The sequence below is a fragment of the Macaca mulatta genome, chromosome 7 (genome assembly GCF_049350105.2).
Source record: "Macaca mulatta isolate MMU2019108-1 chromosome 7, T2T-MMU8v2.0, whole genome shotgun sequence".
NCBI classification, from domain to species: Eukaryota; Metazoa; Chordata; class Mammalia; order Primates; family Cercopithecidae; genus Macaca; species Macaca mulatta.
In genome coordinates, this window is record NC_133412.1 from 42,514,574 (window position 1) to 42,533,814 (window position 19,241).

At 49.2% G+C, this 19,241-nt stretch overlaps 1 protein-coding gene across 1 annotated transcript; it reads right to left on the bottom strand.

Annotated features, from left to right (window-relative positions):
- Positions 1-422: 422 nt before the first annotated feature.
- On the bottom strand, positions 423-18,954 carry UBAP1L (ubiquitin associated protein 1 like). The gene is made up of 6 exons (XM_001102101.5): positions 18,828-18,954; positions 11,929-12,194; positions 9,741-10,313; positions 7,130-7,339; positions 2,104-2,205; positions 423-894 (listed from the first exon to the last, which is right to left on the bottom strand). The coding sequence occupies exons 2-6, from the start codon at positions 12,046-12,048 to the stop codon at positions 760-762; spliced, it is 1,140 nt and encodes a 379-aa protein (XP_001102101.5). The 5' UTR covers positions 12,049-12,194; positions 18,828-18,954; the 3' UTR covers positions 423-759.
- Positions 18,955-19,241: the final 287 nt, after the last annotated feature.

A 19,241-nucleotide genomic window follows, 5' to 3' on the forward strand; every position in this document is an offset into this window, starting at 1 on the left:
CAACCTCCCCACCCCACAAATGAGGAAAGACTGGCATAGGATCACAAATTGTCAGAGCAGAAGGGGACCCAGACTGGCTGAAAGTCACACACACTGGCCATAGGCCTGTTATGTAGTAAAGAATCCCCAGAGATCTTCTTACATAAAACAAAACAGATTCCTGGGTGCTGCCAAGCTAGGCTTCCTGAATCAGAATATACGGGGGTGGGGCCTGGGACTCTTGAATAAACACCCGAAGGATTCTTACGGATAGCTGCCAGGCCTGGAAACTTTTGACCTGGTCAAATCTCTCTACTTTTCCTAGGGAAACTGAGGCCCAACGAAGCCTTGACCTAGACATCAGTAGACCTAAAATCAGAAATGAGGTCTTCTGACCTACAGTTTGATGTTCTTTCCACACCAAGACCAGGCGCCTACAGGACTCAAAAGAACTGCCCATTATTTATTGGTTTTAATTTTCTTAAAATCAAGGTTACTAATGCACACAGTGTAAAGAGTCAAATCAGGTGGTTTCACAGGCATGCATGAAGAACATAGCTCCCCGTCCGGCTGTCCCATCTGCCCCTCTGCAGAGGCAACCATTTCAACTCTTTCAGCAGATTCTGCTGCTGTTAACTGTCACCCTTGGCATTATTTGTGTTTTTACAATAAGCATGCATCACTTTGTTACTCTTGCTTGGTTTTAATAATACAGTTAGGATGGGTCGCCGGGTCTGGCACTGGGCCTGGACGCCCAGGCATCGTGGAGTGCCTCCGTGGTCACTGGGCACAGGCCACCAGCTCCTCCAGGGCTTGCTCTCGGCGGTTGCCATGGACCAGCAGCACCTCCTTGATCCGGTCCTGCTGGAAGCCCATGTCGCTGAACTGCTCCCAGAGGCGCAGGAACTCCCCTGCCTGAGGAAGAGGAGACAGGGAGTATGCTGGGGACTCTGCTGGGCCTGGCCTCAGCCGAGGGGAGCCTCAGCTTAAAAGCTGTGGTTTTCCTAGTCCCAAAAAGCTGTGGCTCCCCCCAGGCCACTTGAGCCTGATCCTGGGCCGCAGCTGCCACTTTCCTGAATCTCTAGGGTGATGTAGGCTCCGACCTCCCTTCCTCTGCCAAGAAAACAAGGCCCTAGCCTGGCCACGGGCTCTGTCCTGACTCTCCTCCCACTCACTGTCAACTTTCTGCTGGGGCAGGAGGGGGCAGACCGCACACCGGCACCCGGAGCACAAACAGCCCAAGGTCCCTGCCCATGCCCTGAACACTGCGGAGGTCTCACAGCGCAGCCTGCACCTTCCTTCCCCTCCGACCCCAGGGCTTGAAACTTCTCCACCTCTGCTCCCTCTCTCCTTCTTGGGGCCTCACTCAACTCTCTGTCCCCTTCAGCCTCTGTGAAGAGCTGCTCTGCCATGGGGCACTTAGAAGTGACTACTGGGGCCGGGTGCGGTGGCTCACTCCTGTAATCCCAGCACTTTGGGAGGCCGAGGCGGGTGGATCACTTGAGGTCAGGGGTTTGAGACCAGCCTGGTCAACATGGTGAAACTCCGTCTCTACTGAAAATACCAAAAAAAATTAGCCGGGTGTGGTGGCAGGCACCTGTAATCCCAGCTACTCGTAAGGCTGAGGCAGGAGAATTGCTTGAACCTGGGAGGCAGGGCCAAGATCGCACCATTGCACTCCAGCCTGGGCGACAGAGTGAGACTCAGTCTCAGAAATCAAGATGTGACTATTGGGCCTACAGCTGCATGCACTTGGGATAGGTGGCACACTCCCCAAGCAGAGAGGTCATGCATCTTTATGTGCCCATGGCTCCTATCTGGATGTCTGACAAAGAGTGGGCATTCAGTTATAGAGGCTGCGTTGATTTAGTCTAACAAAGCAAAGCCCCTGCTGCTCTCTGCCTCCTGTCCCCCTCCGACCTCTTCCTGATCTCCCTCTGTGCCTCTCTCCTTTGTCCTTGCTGTAGCACCCTGGGCCATCTCCTCCCCAGAGCTGAGGAGTCAGGCAATCTCCCGACGGACCCACAGGCTGGCTCTGAAGACTGGTGTGCCCCTGCACCCAGGCTCCTGGGTACACCCCCATCCCTTCCATCGCCTGGGGTCCTGGCAGGAAGCCCTGCTGACCTGGCTCTCGGAGAACTGGAACATCTCCATGGCCTCGTCCACCAGGCCTTCCTCATATCCCTGACGTAACAGGCGGTCACAGGCACTGAGGTAGCTGAGAAACTGGGCCGGAAGAGGGCAGAGAGGGACGGAGGGTAAGAGGAGCAGCAGAGGCAGCAGCCGGGGCAGAGGCACTCCAAGGGCCTGAGCTGAGGGCCAGGCGACAGGGCAAGCCACCACATGCAGTGTGGCCCCAGAGATCCCGTGAGCCCACAGAAGAGGGATAGAGCCTTCCTCTGAGTGCCTGGGGACAGGCAGACAGTGGGTCTTCACCAACTATCCCAAGTGGGAGCTGGACTCCAGGAAAAGGGCCGTCAGGGTGGGCTAGGGTGTTCATAGAACCTAGGTGGGGAGCAGGACAGGCTTCAAACAGGCATCCCACCTACTACCCAACGCAATTCAACATTCGTGCACCACCCATCCCTGCCCAGGAGCACCCATTCGTGTGAAGGTGCCTCCTCATCCGTCCACACCTGTGCACCCCTACTCTACCCCCAGATGCATCTCTCTCATCCCGGACTCCTGAGCCACTACTATGCAACTCCTGCACCAGTGCTGGAGAAGGGGTGCGGGGGAGGCACAGAGGAGGATTCCACAGGTTAGAAAAACTGTTCAGGTCACCCCACAGTTACATCATCAGGGGCTCAGGATAAAATGCTGCTCCTTACCAGGCAGGGCTCAAAGGCCTGTTCCCTGTCTATGGCCTTGGCCCCTCCCTCACCCTCCAGGACTCTGCAGATGCAGCTCCCTCAGCCAAGGCCGGCCTCCTTCCCTGTCCCTGGGAAGCTTCCTGCCCCCTCTGTCTTCCTCGGTGCTGTCCCTCGTGCCCCCATAGCACCCTGTGCTTCCCTATTACAGCACATATAACTTTGTAATTGCTTCACTCAATCTTTCTCATCCACTAACTTTTTGCTCCATGAGGGAGGGGCTGTGTCAGTCTCATTCACCACAGTGTCCCCAGCATCCAGCATGGTGGCAGAAGGAGCTCAATAATTGTATGCTGTGTTTATAAAATGAATGAAGACCTGCCTTCAAGGAACTCACAGCTTAGTGGGGGAGATAAACCAGATACAGGACTACATCAGTGCCAGGCAAATCAAAGCAGGATTTATAGCGTGTAGGTGCCAAATGAAGGCTCCAGACCACAGGAATTATGAGAATATGTGGAGAAGGGAGAGTGGGGTTTCTGCAGACCTTCAGAGCTGGGATGAAAGTGCAGATCATCTAGACTAACAGTTTTCAAATTGTTTTTAGCTCCTGAAGTGTTTATCTTAGCACAAGGAGGCTTCAGCAATAACAGGCTAAGATCAGAGCTGCTCTGGGAGAACAAGGGCCAGGGGCATGGGGGCCCGGAGTCCAGTGCTCCTGCCCAAGGTACTGCCCAATACAGCCAGACCTGCTCTGAGCACATTTTGAAAACCACACACCCGTGCCCTCCTTTCACAGTTGAGGAAACTGAGGTTCAGGCAAGGCAGGTGCCTTGCCCAGGGTCCCAGGACTAGGCCCCCGATTATGTAACCTGTCACTTAATGCCTTGTCCATCAGAGGGATCAGCTGCTAGAGGAGGGGCTTTGAGCTGTCTTGGTGGAGGACAGGGTTTCCAAAGGTGAAACCTTCACTTTCAGAAGGAGGGCAGGCAAGGATGGATGGTGGACGCTGCCTCCACCTTTTGGCTCATCCACAGCAATGGTTCTCAATCTCAGTGCTTATTGCAACCGCCTCGGGAACTTGAAATATTACTGATGTCTGGGCCTCACCTTCAGAGGTTACGATATAATTGGTCTGGGGTGTAGCCTGAGCATTGGCATTTTTTCCTATAGCTCTCCAGGTGATTCTAATGTGCACCCAAGACTAAGCGTCACTGAATGGGGACAGCTGACCTTGATCTATACCATGCCACCGTGAATATCAGACCCATCTGCACATTTTTTTAAATTAAAGGCCCCTGGGCTCCCCCCAGATCCACTGACTGGGACCCCGCAGGATAAGCCCTGAGAGTCTACATTTGCAAAGGTTCTGCTGCTTGGTTAGCTTTTGGGCCTGCAGGACTGTAGAAGCTATCAGGCTTGCCTCAGGCCCCCAGGTGGGTGAGATGTCACCTTCAGGCCACAGGATGGGGCCCCCGGAAGTCACTGGTTCCAAACACGTATTCCCCCTCCACCCTGTGAACTGGGAAACTGAGGCTAAAAGAGGTGGCCTGGCCTGTGGACCCTCACACGTGGCACCCAGGCCTGTCCTGCAGGGAGGCAGTGAGGGCACATCAAGCCTTGTGGAAGGAAAGGAGTGCTGCACAATTTCTTTTTTATCTTCTCTCCCTGACTCTTCTAGCTGCTCTGTCTCTTATCACCTGACGCCCTTCCTCCTGGGCCATCTGTCATTTTTCTTGGCCAAAAAGGATTTACTGCAATATGCGGCTTTCAGCGGGAGAAGGAATCTGAACCCAAAGGACTTGTTCAGTTACCAGGACTTCACAGAACAGACGGAAATACTAACTTGGTGGGGGAGGATAGATGAAGTCATCCAAAGGCCCCTCAGACCCACCCCTTGGGGTCTGGCTCCTGACTGCTGTCTGGGGAAGGCCACCCAGAGATCCAGGGGGCCAGGCAGGTGGTCAGTCTATATCTGGAAACACAATGTTCCCAGTGCAGTGAAATTCTTCCAGCTCACCCACTGGGAGGCCAGGGCCCCAGGCTGGCTCTGACTCATCCTCAGACCCCCAGAGAGATGGCCTGAGACCTCAGCCTTGTCACAGGGCCTGAAGGGACTGGGGAGGCATATCAGAGCCCCACTGTGCACCTGGCCTCACAGCCCTCCTGGCCAGCTTTTTGGCCAAGACCCTGGCTTTTCAGTATCAGCTGAAGGTAGGGGTGACTTTAGATCTGCTCTTAAATCTCAGATCAGCCTATAGTGCTGTCCTAGGAGGTTCTCACACAGAAAATGAGATAAAAGGCATTGTGCAACCAAGATGCAGAGTCAGACCAGCCGGCCTCACCCCAGTGCTGCCATTGACTGACCGCATGAACTTCCCTGGCCTCAGTTTCCTCATCTGCAAAGTGGTCATAACGTAATAGCAACCTTGCAGAATTGAGAAAACCTAACTGAATACCCTCAGAGAGAGAGATTCATGCAAAGAAAATGTTCAATAAATGTTAGCACCCCTCCCTGCCATTTTAGCCACATGGAGGTCACTATGTTGGAAATTCCCCTCCAGGACAGGGCATGAACTGATGAACCCAGAGTAGAGTAGAAGCAGGAGTGGGTGGGCAAGGGGACCAGGTGCATTTCCCCAGCCCCACCCCAGCTCCTGTTTGAAAGTCACTTTCCTTCTGCCATTCCCTCTTGCAGGAGCAGATAGCTCTGGACCGCAGGGACCCAGCATTCCATACTCATCAGTGATGATGGAGGTGTCCAAGCCTTTTGATGGCGGGGCAGGAATGGGAGAAAAATGAAAAGTGCCAACTACCCTGGGAACAGCCATCCAACCATGAAGCGTCCCGATGTTTAGAAAACAGCACAGTAAGGGATGTTGCTTTCAGTTGGGGACGTGGGGGTGTAGGCAATGGCATTCAGTGTCACCTCCTGACCCTACTTACAATCCTTCCATGCCTCCTTTTGGCTATTGGGTCATTTATCAAATTCTCAGGCCAGCCTTCAAGACCCCTAAATCTACCCCCAATTCTCTTTGTCTCATCTCCTACCAGCCTGCCTCATGCACCCTCTCCTCCAACAAGACTGGTCAGATCAGAGCCTCCCAAACACTTCCCTCCCACCTCCACTCCTTTATTCACACTGTCCTTCCCTCCTGGAATATCACCCCTTCTCCTTCCTTCAGAGTCAGATCTTATCCATCCTTGAAGTCCCACTCAATGCTTGGTATCTCCATGAAGCCTTTCTTGATCACTAGAACCTCCTTGTGGTAGATTGAGAATGACCATAAAATTTTTTGTAGCCTCTCCCACCAAGAGATGGAGTCTGTTTTTCCCTTGTTTAAGTTTGGAGTGGTCAGTGATGTGCTTTGACCAATAGAATGAGGCAGAAGTGACTATGTACAATTTCAGCCTAGGCCTCAAGAGGCCTTACTCTTGGAACCAAGTAGGGTGGCTTGCTGGAGATATGTGGCCCAACTGACAAGTATCACCACCCACTGTACGGTGAATGAGGCCATCTTAGATCATTCAGCCCCAAGTAAGTCACCGAACTGTAGCCACATGAGACTTCAGGTAAGATGAGCAGAAGAACCCCCTAGCTGAGTCCACCTTAAAACTGCCAATCCAGAGAATCATGAGCAAATAAATGGTTGTTTCGAGTCACTAAGTTTTGGGGTAGTTTGTTACACAAAAATAGATGACAGAAACACCCCTATAACACTCATACCACTTCTTCTCCCAGGTATCTTGTGACTAGCACCTCTTTTTAAGCACTTTGGGGGCCCTCACTCCTCTGCAGGTGTTCTTATATTCTTGGCTTATATTAGGGGTCAAGACCTGCTTCCAAATATTAGCGTGGCTCAGAGTGCTGTCCTTGGAGTGTCATCATGAGTCTCCGCCATACTTCCAATAGAGTGAATTCTATTAGAAGAATAGAACGTGGGTGAGTAGAACCTGGGCGTGGTAGACTCTGTGATGTTCCATCCACATACCCTTTCACTGCAGGACTTACTGCCCCAGATGCTGGGAGAGCTGGGAGAGCTGGGAGAGCTGGGAGAGCTGGGAGACACTCTTCAGTTGTCTGCCCCTTCAGGGATTACCTTAACAACAGAGATCCACTTACCTCAGTCATCCCCTTCCCACATGCAATGACTGATTGAGGCAGGGGTATAAAGGCCTGACCATCTCAGGACAACCTTGAGGGGCCGTAGATGCTCCAGATCTTTGGGGTTGGCTGATGCTGTTGTTGGGCCTATGCCACAGCTCAAAAGGTGAAAACCATGTGGCCACTCACCTGGCTCCAGCATCACAGCCCATCAGCTCTGGGCCCCCCAACTCACCTGGCTCAGGCTCTGCCTCCCTGTCTTCTGCAGAGCTATGATGGCCCTTCGCAGGGGATATCCCAGGGCGACCACTGGCCCAATGAGGTCTTGCTCCTCCTGGCTCAGGGCGGATAGCAGGTCAGCCGCAGTATCAGGGTGTGACTTGTAGGGGTTGAGAGGCTGGGGTGCCCCCCCAGGAGGTGGCAGACAAGTGTACGGGCTGAGGGACTGATATATAGACAGATTGGAATGTCAGTTACCACAGGAAGTGACACCCAGTTGGGCTGGACATTTTAAAAAATGCCTTTATGTACCACCTTCTGTACAGAGTGTAGGGCCTAATATTATGGAGGGCTTAGAGTCCTGCAGACCCCAGCTCTCTAATGCTTACTCAGTATACTCATATGAAAAATGAGGGCAATCCCTAAGCTACTTCATGGGACTATTACGAGGCTTAAATAAGACAATGTGAGGGGCTGGGCGTGGTGACTCATGGCTCTAATCCCAACACTTTGGGAGGCCAAGGCAGGTGGATCACCTGAGGTAAGGAGTTCGAGACCAGCCCAACCAACATGGTGAAACCCTGTCTCTACTAAAAAATACAAAATTAGCTGGGCATGGTGGTACATGCCTATAATCCCAGCTACTTGATTGGGGCAGAAGGCAGGAGAATTGCTTGAACCCAGGAGGCAGAGGTTGCAGTGAGCAGAGATCGCACCATTGCACTCCAGCCTGGGCAATAAGAGTGGAACTCTGTCTCAAAAAAAAAAAAAAAAAAAAAAAAAAAGTCAGGAAAGTGACTAGTGAAAGAAATATGAGGTCTATTCTACTATCCCATTTTACAGACATTGAAATCAAGGTTCAGAAACATTAATGACCTGATTAAGCAACACACGCTTGGCACCTCAACCCTACTCAGGTTTTTTGCCCCACACCTTGTTGAGGGAGGAGCAGGGGTAGGTCTTCCCAACCAGGCCCTCCTTCTTGAGTTCCTTCTTGAGTTTGGTTGGGGTGGGGTTTGGCAGGGCATGGAGCAGGGGAGGAACTGGGCACACCAGCCCTTCGGTTGTGGTGTTGGGGAAACTGAAACAGACCTTGGATTAAGGAGGGTGACTTGAAGGCATTTCAATTGGTTTGGCCGGCATCATCCCAACCCTTCTCCCATGAGGAGGTACCTCTCTGCCAGCCCTGAACGTTTCATCCTGTCCCCTCCTCCCAAGGAAAACCCAGCCGCCGCCTGGCTCCTAGGGTGGAGTGTATATGTAACACACATGAATTCTCCACCCATCCACATCTTCTCAGGGCTCTCCCTGCCACGACCTCACCCTAGGATCTACCCTTTATTACCTCCAGAGTGGAGAACATCAAAGTTTAGGAGCTGAGTCTACTTTTGTGTCCTTGAAAAAGATTCTTTGCCACTCTGTGCCTCATTTCCATCATCTACAGAATACTGTCCCACCCCCACAGGGTTGTGGTGAGAATTAAATTCATCTTGGCCAGGGAAGAGCCATCCTGGCATCAGCATCTGGTCTTGGATGTGGGCATGGCTCATCGCGAATACAGGGCCTCTTCTCTACTATGTATGCTCTAAACAACCGGGTGAAGGGTTGTTGGCTCACTGTGCAGGTAGAGAAGGGGTGGTTCAGTGACTTGCCTAAGGTCACACGCCGGTGCATGTAAGAAACCAGACCTCAGGTCTCTGTCTTTCAGATTGAATTCTACCTTGGTCTTATTCTGCAGCATCTCCTGGCCTTACTGGGGGGCTGCTGGGGGGCAGAAAACTGTGCCCCGCTGCCACCTTCTGCTGCCAATCCTGACCCACCCCATGTTTGGTGGAGTCTGATACTTATATCATTTGGAAGCGACCTCAGAGAAAAAGAACACACAATTATGAACACAAAATTGGGCACAAGGCCTTGGAAGAAACAAAGGGAGGAGCCTGAGGCTTAAGCTTCTGTGGTTTCACTGTAGGGTCACTTCTCCCTGCTCTTCAGGGTTCACTTCCTCCGTCCTGAAACCTTCTCAGCCTGTAGCAGCCCTGACTCTCCCTCAACACCTGATTCCGCTGTACAGTGCAGGGCCTGGTCCCACACCCTCTTAGCCAACTCTCCATGTTCTGTGGTTTTGACACTCCCAAACCCAGTGTCTGGCAGGAAGTAACTGTGCATTGAATATTCCTTGATTGAGCCTCCAGCTTCCCCAGCCTACAGCAAACCTCACCCAGTGGGAAGCCCTAGATTTGCGTTGTGTTCATCAATTCAACAGACATCCACTGGGCGCCCCCTATGGGTCAAGTCGGCAGCTGAGTGCTCTGGAAACAAAAATCAATGCGATCCAGTCCCTGCCCTAAAAGAGCTCAACTTCTGTTGGAAGAGACACACAGTTTCTGCATAATTAAAACCACTATGACCTGCGCCCTAAAAAAGCAAGGCAGGCACAGTGGGAAACGCGGGGAATGGGGACTTCTGAACAGGGACTACTCTAGGCAAAGGGCCGCAGGAGGACAACACTGGACAGGCCCAGGTGGGAGCAGGTCAAGGGAGGACACAGGAGCGCGCGGGGTAGGGGACCGAGGCTGCGGGCCTGGGCTGCTGAGCGGCGGCATTGGAGGGACCGGCAGAATCCTTACCGCGACCGTGGGCTTGTGGCTCCGTAGCTGGGGGATGGCGCCGGCCGTGGAGGGCCGCGGGGGCGACGCGGGGGCTGCGGGAGACTGGGGCGCGGACCCCGGGGGTGACGCGGACCTGGGGGACGGCGCGGGGCTGGGGCACAGGCTCAGCGCGCGGCGGCCGCGGAAGCCGTGCAGGAGGGCGCGGGGCCGGGCGGCCAGCTTCCCCTCGGAGAGTCGCCGCCTTGCCCCCGCCAGCTCCGATCGCACGCCGCGCAGCACGTCCAGTGAGCACAGGCGACGGCCGGGGCCGGGGCTGGCCGGAGAGCCCGGTTGGAGGCTGCGTGGGCCCCGCTCTTCCTCGCAGCCAGAAGAGGCTTCTGCCTCGTCCTCACCCTCCTCCTCCGGCCTTTCCTGGTGTCCGGCCTCCTGGTCTCTGATTGTGGCAGGCGCCAGCTCATATTCGGGGCTGACTAGCAGGAGCCAGGCTGGAGGGGCCGACGCTGTCCCCGGGTCACCGCACTGGTACGGGCTGGGTCCCTGGCCGGCGGCCTCCACCCAGAAGAGTGCCCTCCTCTCCAGGCTGAAGTCGTGCTGTGGAAAGAAGGCGACGTAAAGCCCGGGGCAAACCAGGACCCCGGGGTCACAACACTAACCCCTGGCCTGGGGGACCCTGTTCAGCCAGAGACTCTCTAGGCCTGGACAGCGTCAGATTCTGAGCCCCGGGCTTCCATCACAGCCCACTCTACCCTGGGTTTTATAGCTAACACTGTGGTCGATGGATACCAGTAACAGTTTAATGGCAAACTGGCATAAATGACAAAGTGATGAATTCGTTAATAGAATGAAATGTAATTAAATCCAACATCTAAATCCCTTTGCCATTCAGTATGTAGTTGAGCAAAAACTACTTAAAAATTTTCTCCAATAAAACTTATTCTTAGCAAAGAAGCTTTCACCTGAGCCCAGCACAGTAGGCCCTGTCTCAAAAAACAAAAGCAGGCCGGGCGCGGTGGCTCACGCCTGTAATCCCAGCACTTTGGGAGGCCGAGGCGGGCGGATCACAAGGTCAGGAGATCGAGACCACGGTGAAACCCCGTCTCTACTAAAAATACAAAAAAAATGAGCCGGGCGCAGTGGCGGGCGCCTGTAGTCCCAGCTACTCGGGAGGCTGGGGCAGGAGAATGGCGTGAACCCAGGAGGCGGAGCTTGCAGTGAGCCAGGATCGCGCCAGTGCACTCCAGCTTGGGCAACAGAGCAAGACTCCGTCTCAAAAAACAAAAAAAAAAAAAACAAAAAAAACAAAAGCAGGTCGGGTACAGTGGCTTATGCTTGTAATTGCAGCTCTTAGAGTGGCCAAGGTGGGAGGATCACTTGAGCCCGGGAGTTCAAGACCAGCCCGGGCAACATGGTGTGAAATCTCATCTCTACAAAGAAATATAAAAAATTAGCCAAGCATGGTGGCATATGCCTATAGTCCTAGTTACTTGGGAGGCTGAGGTGGGAGGATCGCTTGAGCCCTAGAAGAGGAGGTTGCAATGAGCTGAGATTGCACCACTGCACTCCATCCAGCCTGGGCAACAGAGGGAAACTCTGAAAAAAACAAAAACAGCTCTTTCCCTAAGCGGCCTGAGGTAATCTGTGAAAATGGTTCACTATTCATTTGACCTGGAGAACCCCACAAAATCGTGCAAATCAAGAGGTTCAAATTTTCATGGTCACTTTAAGAACACTCGTGCAACTGCCCAGGCCATCAAGGGTATGCATATGCGAAAAGCCATTAAGTATCTGAAAGATGTCACTTTACAGAAATAGTGTGTACCATTCTGACGTTACAATGGTGGAGTTGGTAGGTGTGCCCAGGCCAAGCAGTGGGGCTGGATACAAGGTCGGTGGCCCAAAAAGAGTGCTGAATTTGTTTTTGAGATGGAGTCTCATTCTGTCACCAGGCTGGAGTGCAGTGGCACGATCTCAGGTCACTGCAACCTCCACCTCCTGGGTTCAAGCGATTCTCATGCCTCCACCTCCCGAGTAGCTGGGATTACAGGCACACATTGCCACACCCAGCTAATTTTTTGTATTTTTAGTAGAGACGGGGTTTTACCATGTTGGTCAGGGCTAGCTGTCCTTTAAATTCAAGGAACAAGGCCCCATGGACTCAGCCTCAGACCCACAGACCTAGAAGACAAAAACACAGAGACACACTTACCATAGAACCCAGCAGAAGCTCCCCGCAGGGCGGGACGCTGAGTTCTGGCCCAGGAAGAGGCTCTGTGCCTATCACAAAGCCCTTGGGCAACTTGAAGGGAACACCATCGAGGGCATTCATTCTGTCAGAGGAGTGTGGAGATGGCTGGCAGGACTGGGGCGGGCTGCTTGATGGTAGGGAGAGAGAGTTGAGTCCTGAGGACCAAGCTCAGGCCTCAAATGGCCTCACTGCTCTCCTGTGTGGTCACTTAGCTGAGCCCCCAACAGCTGGAAGGGAAAAGGTGAGGGGGCCAGTGTTGCATAAAGGAAGGAAATGAATAAAAACAAGAGCATTCACACAGACAGGAATTCACTATTTCATATTTCAGTCATGCTCTAGACCATTGTTTTCCAAAACATGGTCCACAAAACTAGTTCTAATGCATTTCATCAAAATAATTGTCACCCAAATGTTTAAGAAACAAACAGTATTAATTTACATAGACTCTTCCAGGGAAGAAGAAAATAAGGAATACTTTCTAACTTATTCTGATTTTAGCATAACTTTTTTTTTTTTTTTTCTTTTTCTGGGACGAAGTCTCGCTCTGTCACCCAGGCTGGAGTGCAGTAGCCTGATCTTACCTCACAGGAACCTCCAGCTCCTGGTTTCAAGTGATTCTCCTGGCTCAGCCTCCCAAGTAGCTGGAATTACAGGCACCCACCACCACGCCCAGCTAATTTTTGTATTTTTAGTAGAGACGGGGTTTTACCATGTTGGCCAGGCTGGTCTCAAACTCCCAGCCTCAGGTGATTCGGCCGCCTCGGCCTCCCAAAGTGCTGGGATTACAGGCATGAGCCACTACACCCAGCCGATTTTTAGCATAACCTTGATACCAAATTTGATTAAAAAAAAAAAAAAATAGAAACCAATCTCTCATGAATACAGATGCAAAAAAATCTTTTTTTTTTTTGAGACGGAGTCTCACTCTGTTGCCCAGGCGGGAGTGCAGCGGCCGGATCTCAGCTCACTGCAAGCTCCGCCTCCCGGGTTCACGCCATTCTCCTGCCTCAGCCTCCCGAGTAGCTGGGATTACAGGCGCCCGCCGCCTCGCCTGGCTAGTTTTTTGTATTTTTTAATAGAGACGGGGTTTCACCGGGTTAGCCAGGATGGTCTCGATCTCCTGACCTCATGATCCGCCTGTCTCGGCCTCCCAAAGTGCTGGGATTACAGGCTTGAGCCACCGCGCCCGGCCACAAAAAAATCTTTAAAATAATTATGGGTAGAAGAATATAACACTGCCAAGTTAAGTTTATTTCAGGAAAGACAGATTGACTTAACATTCCCAAATCAATAAATGGGAATAAAGACAAATATCAATAGAATAAAGATGAAAAATTATATAATTATATAGCTCCATAGATGCAGGAAAAAACATGACAAAATCAATACCCATACCCTTTCAGCAACTTAGGAATAGAAGGGAATTTTATTAACTAATAAAGAGTATCTCTAAAACATCACACAGTGGCCAAGATCATGCCACTGCACTCCAGCCTGACAATGGAGCAAGATGCTGTTAAAAAACACACACACACACAATTACATCTCTATGTATAAATAGTAAATCATGTAAATGGACTCTTCTAAAATTTTTATTAGAAATGGAACATTTTAGGCCAGGTGCAGTGGCTCACACCTGTAATCCCAAATCCCAGCACTTTGGGAGGCCGAGGTGGGAGGATCACCTGAGGTCAGGAGTTGGAGACCAGCCTAGCCAACATGGTGAAACCCCGTCTCTATTAAAAATACAAAAGTTAGCTGGGCGTGGTGGTGGATGCCTGTAATCCCAGCTACTTGGGAGGCTGAGAAAAGAGAATCACTTGAATCCAGGAGGCAGAGGTTGCAGTGAGCCAAGATCACGCCATTGCACTCCAGCCTGGGCAACAAGAGGGAAACGCTGTCTCAAAAAAAAAAAAAGGAAAATGTAAAAAGTTACCATTTACATTAGCATCAGTTCTCTAGGACTAAATCTAACACAAGATGTATGAGACCTCTACACACAAAACTGTAAAACACTTGGTTAAATTGAGGAACATATCATGTTCAAGGATTGTAAAACTGAATCTTGTAAAGATAGCAATTCTCCTCCAATTAATTTATTCATCCCCTGTATCAAAATTCCATCACTTTTTTTTTTGGTAGAAATTGGCAAGCTAATTCTAAAATCAAATGAAATGCAAAGGACCAGGAAAAGCCAAGAGACTTTTGGAGAAGCAACACAGTGGAAGACTTTTACTATCAGATAGCAAGACCTTCAAGTTACGGGAATTAAGAGAGTGACTTAAAGACTTGCAAAGAGACCAACAGGACAAAAAAGTCCAGAAACAGATCCACACATGAATCTTTGACTTATGACAAAATTGGCTCTGTAGAACAGTTGGAAAGGGAAAGTCTTTTAAAGAAATGGTTCTGGATTAATTTGATATCCATCTGGGGGAAAACAAAAACAAAAACAATATTGACCTCTACTTCATGTCATACCTAAAAATCAATTCCAGGTAGACTGTAGATTTAAATGTAAAAGGTAAAATAATGAAGCTCAAAGATAAAAATGAGACTACATTCATGGCCTTGCAATAGTCAAACATTTCTTAAGTTACAAAAGGGCTAACAGGCCAGGCACGTTGGCTCATGCCTATAATCCCAGCACTTTGAGAGGCCCAGACAGGAGGATCAGTGGAGGCCAGGAGACTGAGACAAGCGTGGGCAACAAAGCAAGACCCCCATCTCTACAAAAATTATAAAAGTAGCCAGGTATGGTGGCACACACCTGTAGCCCCAGCTACTCAGGAGGCTGAAGTAGGAGGATTGCTTAAGCCTGGGAGGACAAGGCTGCAGTAAGATGAGTGACCTGTGAGCCCAGGTTGCGCTCCAGCCTGGGCAACAAATGAGACCCTGTCTCAAAAAAAAAAAAAAAAAAAAATTAAAAAACCACCACAACAAAAACTCCAAAAGAGACGAACCATGAAGGAAAATTCTCATAAACATTAAAGTTAAGAACCGCTGGGTGCAGTGGCTCACACCCGTAATCCCAGTACTTTGGGAGGCCGAGGCAGGCAGATTGCTTGAGGTCGGGAGTTCAAGACCAGCCTGGCCAACATGGGAAAACCCTGTCTCTACTAAAAATACAAAAATTAGCCAGGCGTGGTGGCACACGTCTGTAGTCCCAGCTACTAGGGAGGCTGAGTCAGGAGAATCGCTTGAACCTGGGAGATGGAGGTTGCAGTGAGCCAAGATCGCACCACTGTACTCCAGCCTAGGTGACAGAGCGAGACTCTGTCTTAAAAAAAAAAAAAAAAGTTAAGAACTTCCATTTGGCCGGGCGCGGTGGCTCACACCTATAATCCCAGCACTTTGGGAGGCCGAGGCGGGCGGATCACAAGGTCAGGAGATTGAGACCATCCTGGCTAACACGGGGAAACCCTGTCTCTACTAAAAATACAAAAAATTAGCCGGTCGTAGTGGTGGGTGCCTGTAGTCTCAGCTACTCGGGAGGCTGAGGCAGGAGAATGGTGTGAACCCAGGAGGTGGAGCTTGCAGTGAGCCGAGATCATGCCACTGCACTCCAGCCTAGGCAACACAGCGAGACTCCATCTCAAAAAAAAAAAAAAAAGAACTTCCATTCATCAGATTACACCATTAAGAGAGTTAAAACAAAAACAAAAACAAATCACAGAGTGGGAGAAGATATTTGCAACACAAGATTTTTGCAACACAAGATTTGCAACACATTGATATCCAGTATATACAAAGAACTTCTATAAACAATAAGAAATGGGCAAGAGATTTTTAATAGGCACTTTACAAAAGAGGATATCCAAATAGCCAATATGATAAGTTGTTCAACTTCATTAGTCATCAGAGGAATGCAAAATAAAACAATGAGATACCACTACACAAACACACAACCATTAATTTAAAGTTAAAATTAAAAAGTTTCACAATATCAGGTGTTGATGAGGATGTGGAACATCTATAACTCTCATTCACTGTTGGTCAGAAAGTCACTTAGTATTAGTCAACAGTATCTACTAAACCTGAAAGCCAAGAATTAAGAACTCATTCACACATCACTTCTTGGCCTTTTGGGTAAGATCAAGGCTAGTATCTATCCTTCATTTAGCAATACTTACAACAGGCAGGAATTTAATTTTTGATGTATTTTAAACTACATTAAATATTGAATCTGTTGCCTTTAAAAAGGAACAAACTCGGCCCAGTGTGGTGGCTCATGCCTGTAATCCCAGCCCTTTGGGAGGATGAGGCGACGGATCACAAGGTCAAGAGGATCGAGACCATCCTGGCCAACATGGTGAAACCCCATCTCTACTAAAAACACAAAAATTAGCTGGGCATGGTGGCGTGCACCTGTAGTCCCAGCTACTCCCTCGGGAGGCTGAGGCAGGAGAATCGCTTGAACCCAGGAGGCAGAGGTTGCAGTGAGCTGGGATTGTGCCACTGCACTCCAGCCTGGTAACAGATTGAGACTCTCCAAAAAAAAAAAAAGAACAAACTTGGCTGGACGTGTGGCTCATACCTGTAATCCCAGCACTTTGGGAGGCTGAGGTGGATGGATCAGGAGGTCAAGAACTCAAGACCATCCTGGCCAACATGATGAAACCCCGTTTCTACTAAAAATACAAAAAAAAATTTAGCTGGGCGTGGTGGCACACGCCTGTAGTCCCAGCTACTCAGGAGGCTGCGGCAGAAGAATCGCTTGAACCCAGGAGGTAGAGGTTGAGGTGAGCCAAGATGGCACCACTGCACTCCAGCCTGGGCGACAGAGTGAGACTGTAAAAAAAAAAACAACAAAAAACCAAACTCATTCACACAGAATTTAAGCTCACGACTGCCTATAATATACACTTGAATCTAGACTCCTTGACCGCAGTCTGCCTTTTTGCAAACAATCAGGGATTATCAGGGAGTCTGCAGTAGAGAGTGCCTCTGGCTCAACACCATCTGTCATCCTTCCCAGGATGACGCAAAAGCTCTGCCCTGCTAGGGGTCACTACAGTCATCCCCTTCCCATGAGAGCATCATGTGGAGAGTTAGGGCGGGTAATCTGACTGCAGGGAGGTCAAATGAAGGCAAGTGGGCAAATCCCTTAATTCCCTCATCTCCTGCCCCATCTGTCAACTCTTGTCAGTGTCTTGCTATATATAAGACTCAAAAGGTTTCTCCACTCCATGCCTAGAGCTGGTCTCCCTGCACAGCAGGAGGTGGCTCTCTATGCTGCCTTAGTGATACAGAATCAAGCAAGTCCCACTGTAACCAGTAAATTATCTGCCCCATCAGTCAGTTCTTACAGGGGACCTCTGAGGTACAAGTAGGTTATAGGAGACACAGGAAAGTTCAGCAAGTTTTGGCATTCTCAGATTTATTATTCACATTTTCAGGTATCATATGAATTTTGAGCTATCTCCGGGGAAGGGGCACAGTTCCATTGAGACTGTCTGTCCACTTAGCAGGTATAAGGCACCCTTCTCTCCATCTTCTGCCCAGCATCTGCATCCTAATAGGTATTTTCTACTCAGCCCTACACTTGCTTCTAGGATACTTTAAGAGTTTGAGGATTTGGGGAACACATCTTTTTTTTTTTTTTTTTTTTTTGAGGCGGAGTCTTGCTCTGTCACCCAGGTTGGAGTACAGTGGCGAGATCCTGCTCACTGCAAGCTCCGCCTCCCGGGTTCATGCCATTCTTCTGCCTCAGCCTCCTGAGTAGCTGGGACTACAGGCGCCCACTACCACGCCTGGTTAATTTTTTGTATTTTTAGTAGAGACGGGGTTTCATCGTGTTCACCAGGATGGTCTCCATTTCCTGACCTTGTGATCTGCCCACCTCGGCCTCCCAAAGTGCTAGGATTACAGGCGTGAGCCACCGTGCCTGGTCCCCCTTTTTTTTTTTTTTTTTACTGTGACTCATGGTATACTTTTATTTCCTAGCATACATATATGTAAACTGAATAATGACTCTTACCCTTACTATATGACACATATTTTCTATTATTTCAACTAAGTGTGTCACAGAACGCTTTTGAAGAAAAATCCTAATTCATAATCTCAGAACCACGTCTTTCAAAGCACTCAGCATATTTTTTATGATTATTGGGTTAGTATCTACCTTCCTGATTGCCTGTATTCTGTATGAGGTTAGGAAGTATTTGGTATTTTGGTTAGCTTTAATAGGCACTTAAACATTTGGAATGAAATATATAAATTGGTTGATAAGTACTTTTCCTTGTAGCACTTATCACAATTGTCTCTAATGACTCTGTTATAATCATTAAGCTTCTTCACTCTAAACTCCAGGAGGTCAGGAATCCTGTCTGTTCACCCCTTCTTACATCCCTAGCACCTAACCACAGTAACTGGAAAATGGTAAATAAAAAATCATTTCCCAAAGAACATAATTTAAATCCTGGTATCCAGACTGTGGCCAGCATGAATTAACAAAGCTGAGGAAAGTGTCCACTGTTCTACACAGTTATGCACTCTAACACCACTTGCCTCAGAGACCTTAATCTTTGCTTTGGAGGCTATGAAAAACCAAATTTATTCCAAAAGGCAAATGAACTCTGCCATGGAAACATACTCTTCATGTGTGGCCCAGAAACGGCAAGCCAGGAACTACTCTGTGGATTCACAAAAAGGTAAACGACTCATCATCCGGAAATAGCTTATAGGTTCTAAACATTAAAAAAAATGTGGGACAAATAGGTGGCAAAAAACAAATTTAGTTGATAATGTCTCATTTAATCACTATTCCATAAATCACTACTATTTCAGAGCGTTCACATTCCTTTCATATATTGCATATTATACTTATTTAAATGGAATAAGATATACTTTGTACTTACCTTGTAAAATCCAGGAGAGCTTCCCTGCAGACAAAGCATGTGTAAGTGAATAGCTACAACAGATGGTATAAGCCTAAGCTTCTTGTTACAAATGTCACATGGGCATAGGAGCATGAATGGTTTTAGGGTGATTAAGTTGGTTGGCTTGTAGAAGCAAATTCTTTGACATCATAAACTCAGCCACTTGGGCTAAATACCCTTAGTATTTAAGAACTAATCTCTTTCTCTCATAGCTTTCTAATCTTCTCTGTATTTACCGAATTAAAAACAAATGCTTTTGTACCGTTTTTCTTTTAAAAAGTATTCCAGTTAGTAATTGAAGAATAACAGAATTAAACTACCACTATTTTTGACTCCCCTCCCCATCAATGAATGAATCTAGCTCTTATCAGTGGCCGCTAACATCACAAAAAA

Coding starts and splice junctions, on each gene's coding strand:
- UBAP1L (XM_001102101.5), bottom strand. CDS start 12,048: ATGAATGCCCTCGATGGTGTTCCCTTCAAGTTGCCCAAGGGCTTTGTG. Junction 10,314..11,928: donor AGCTTCTGCTGGGTTCTATG/GTAAGTGTGTCT, acceptor TTCTTTCCACAG/CACGACTTCAGCCTGGAGAG. Junction 895..2,103: donor TCCAGTTCTCCGAGAGCCAG/GTCAGCAGGGCT, acceptor CCTCTTCCTCAG/GCAGGGGAGTTCCTGCGCCT.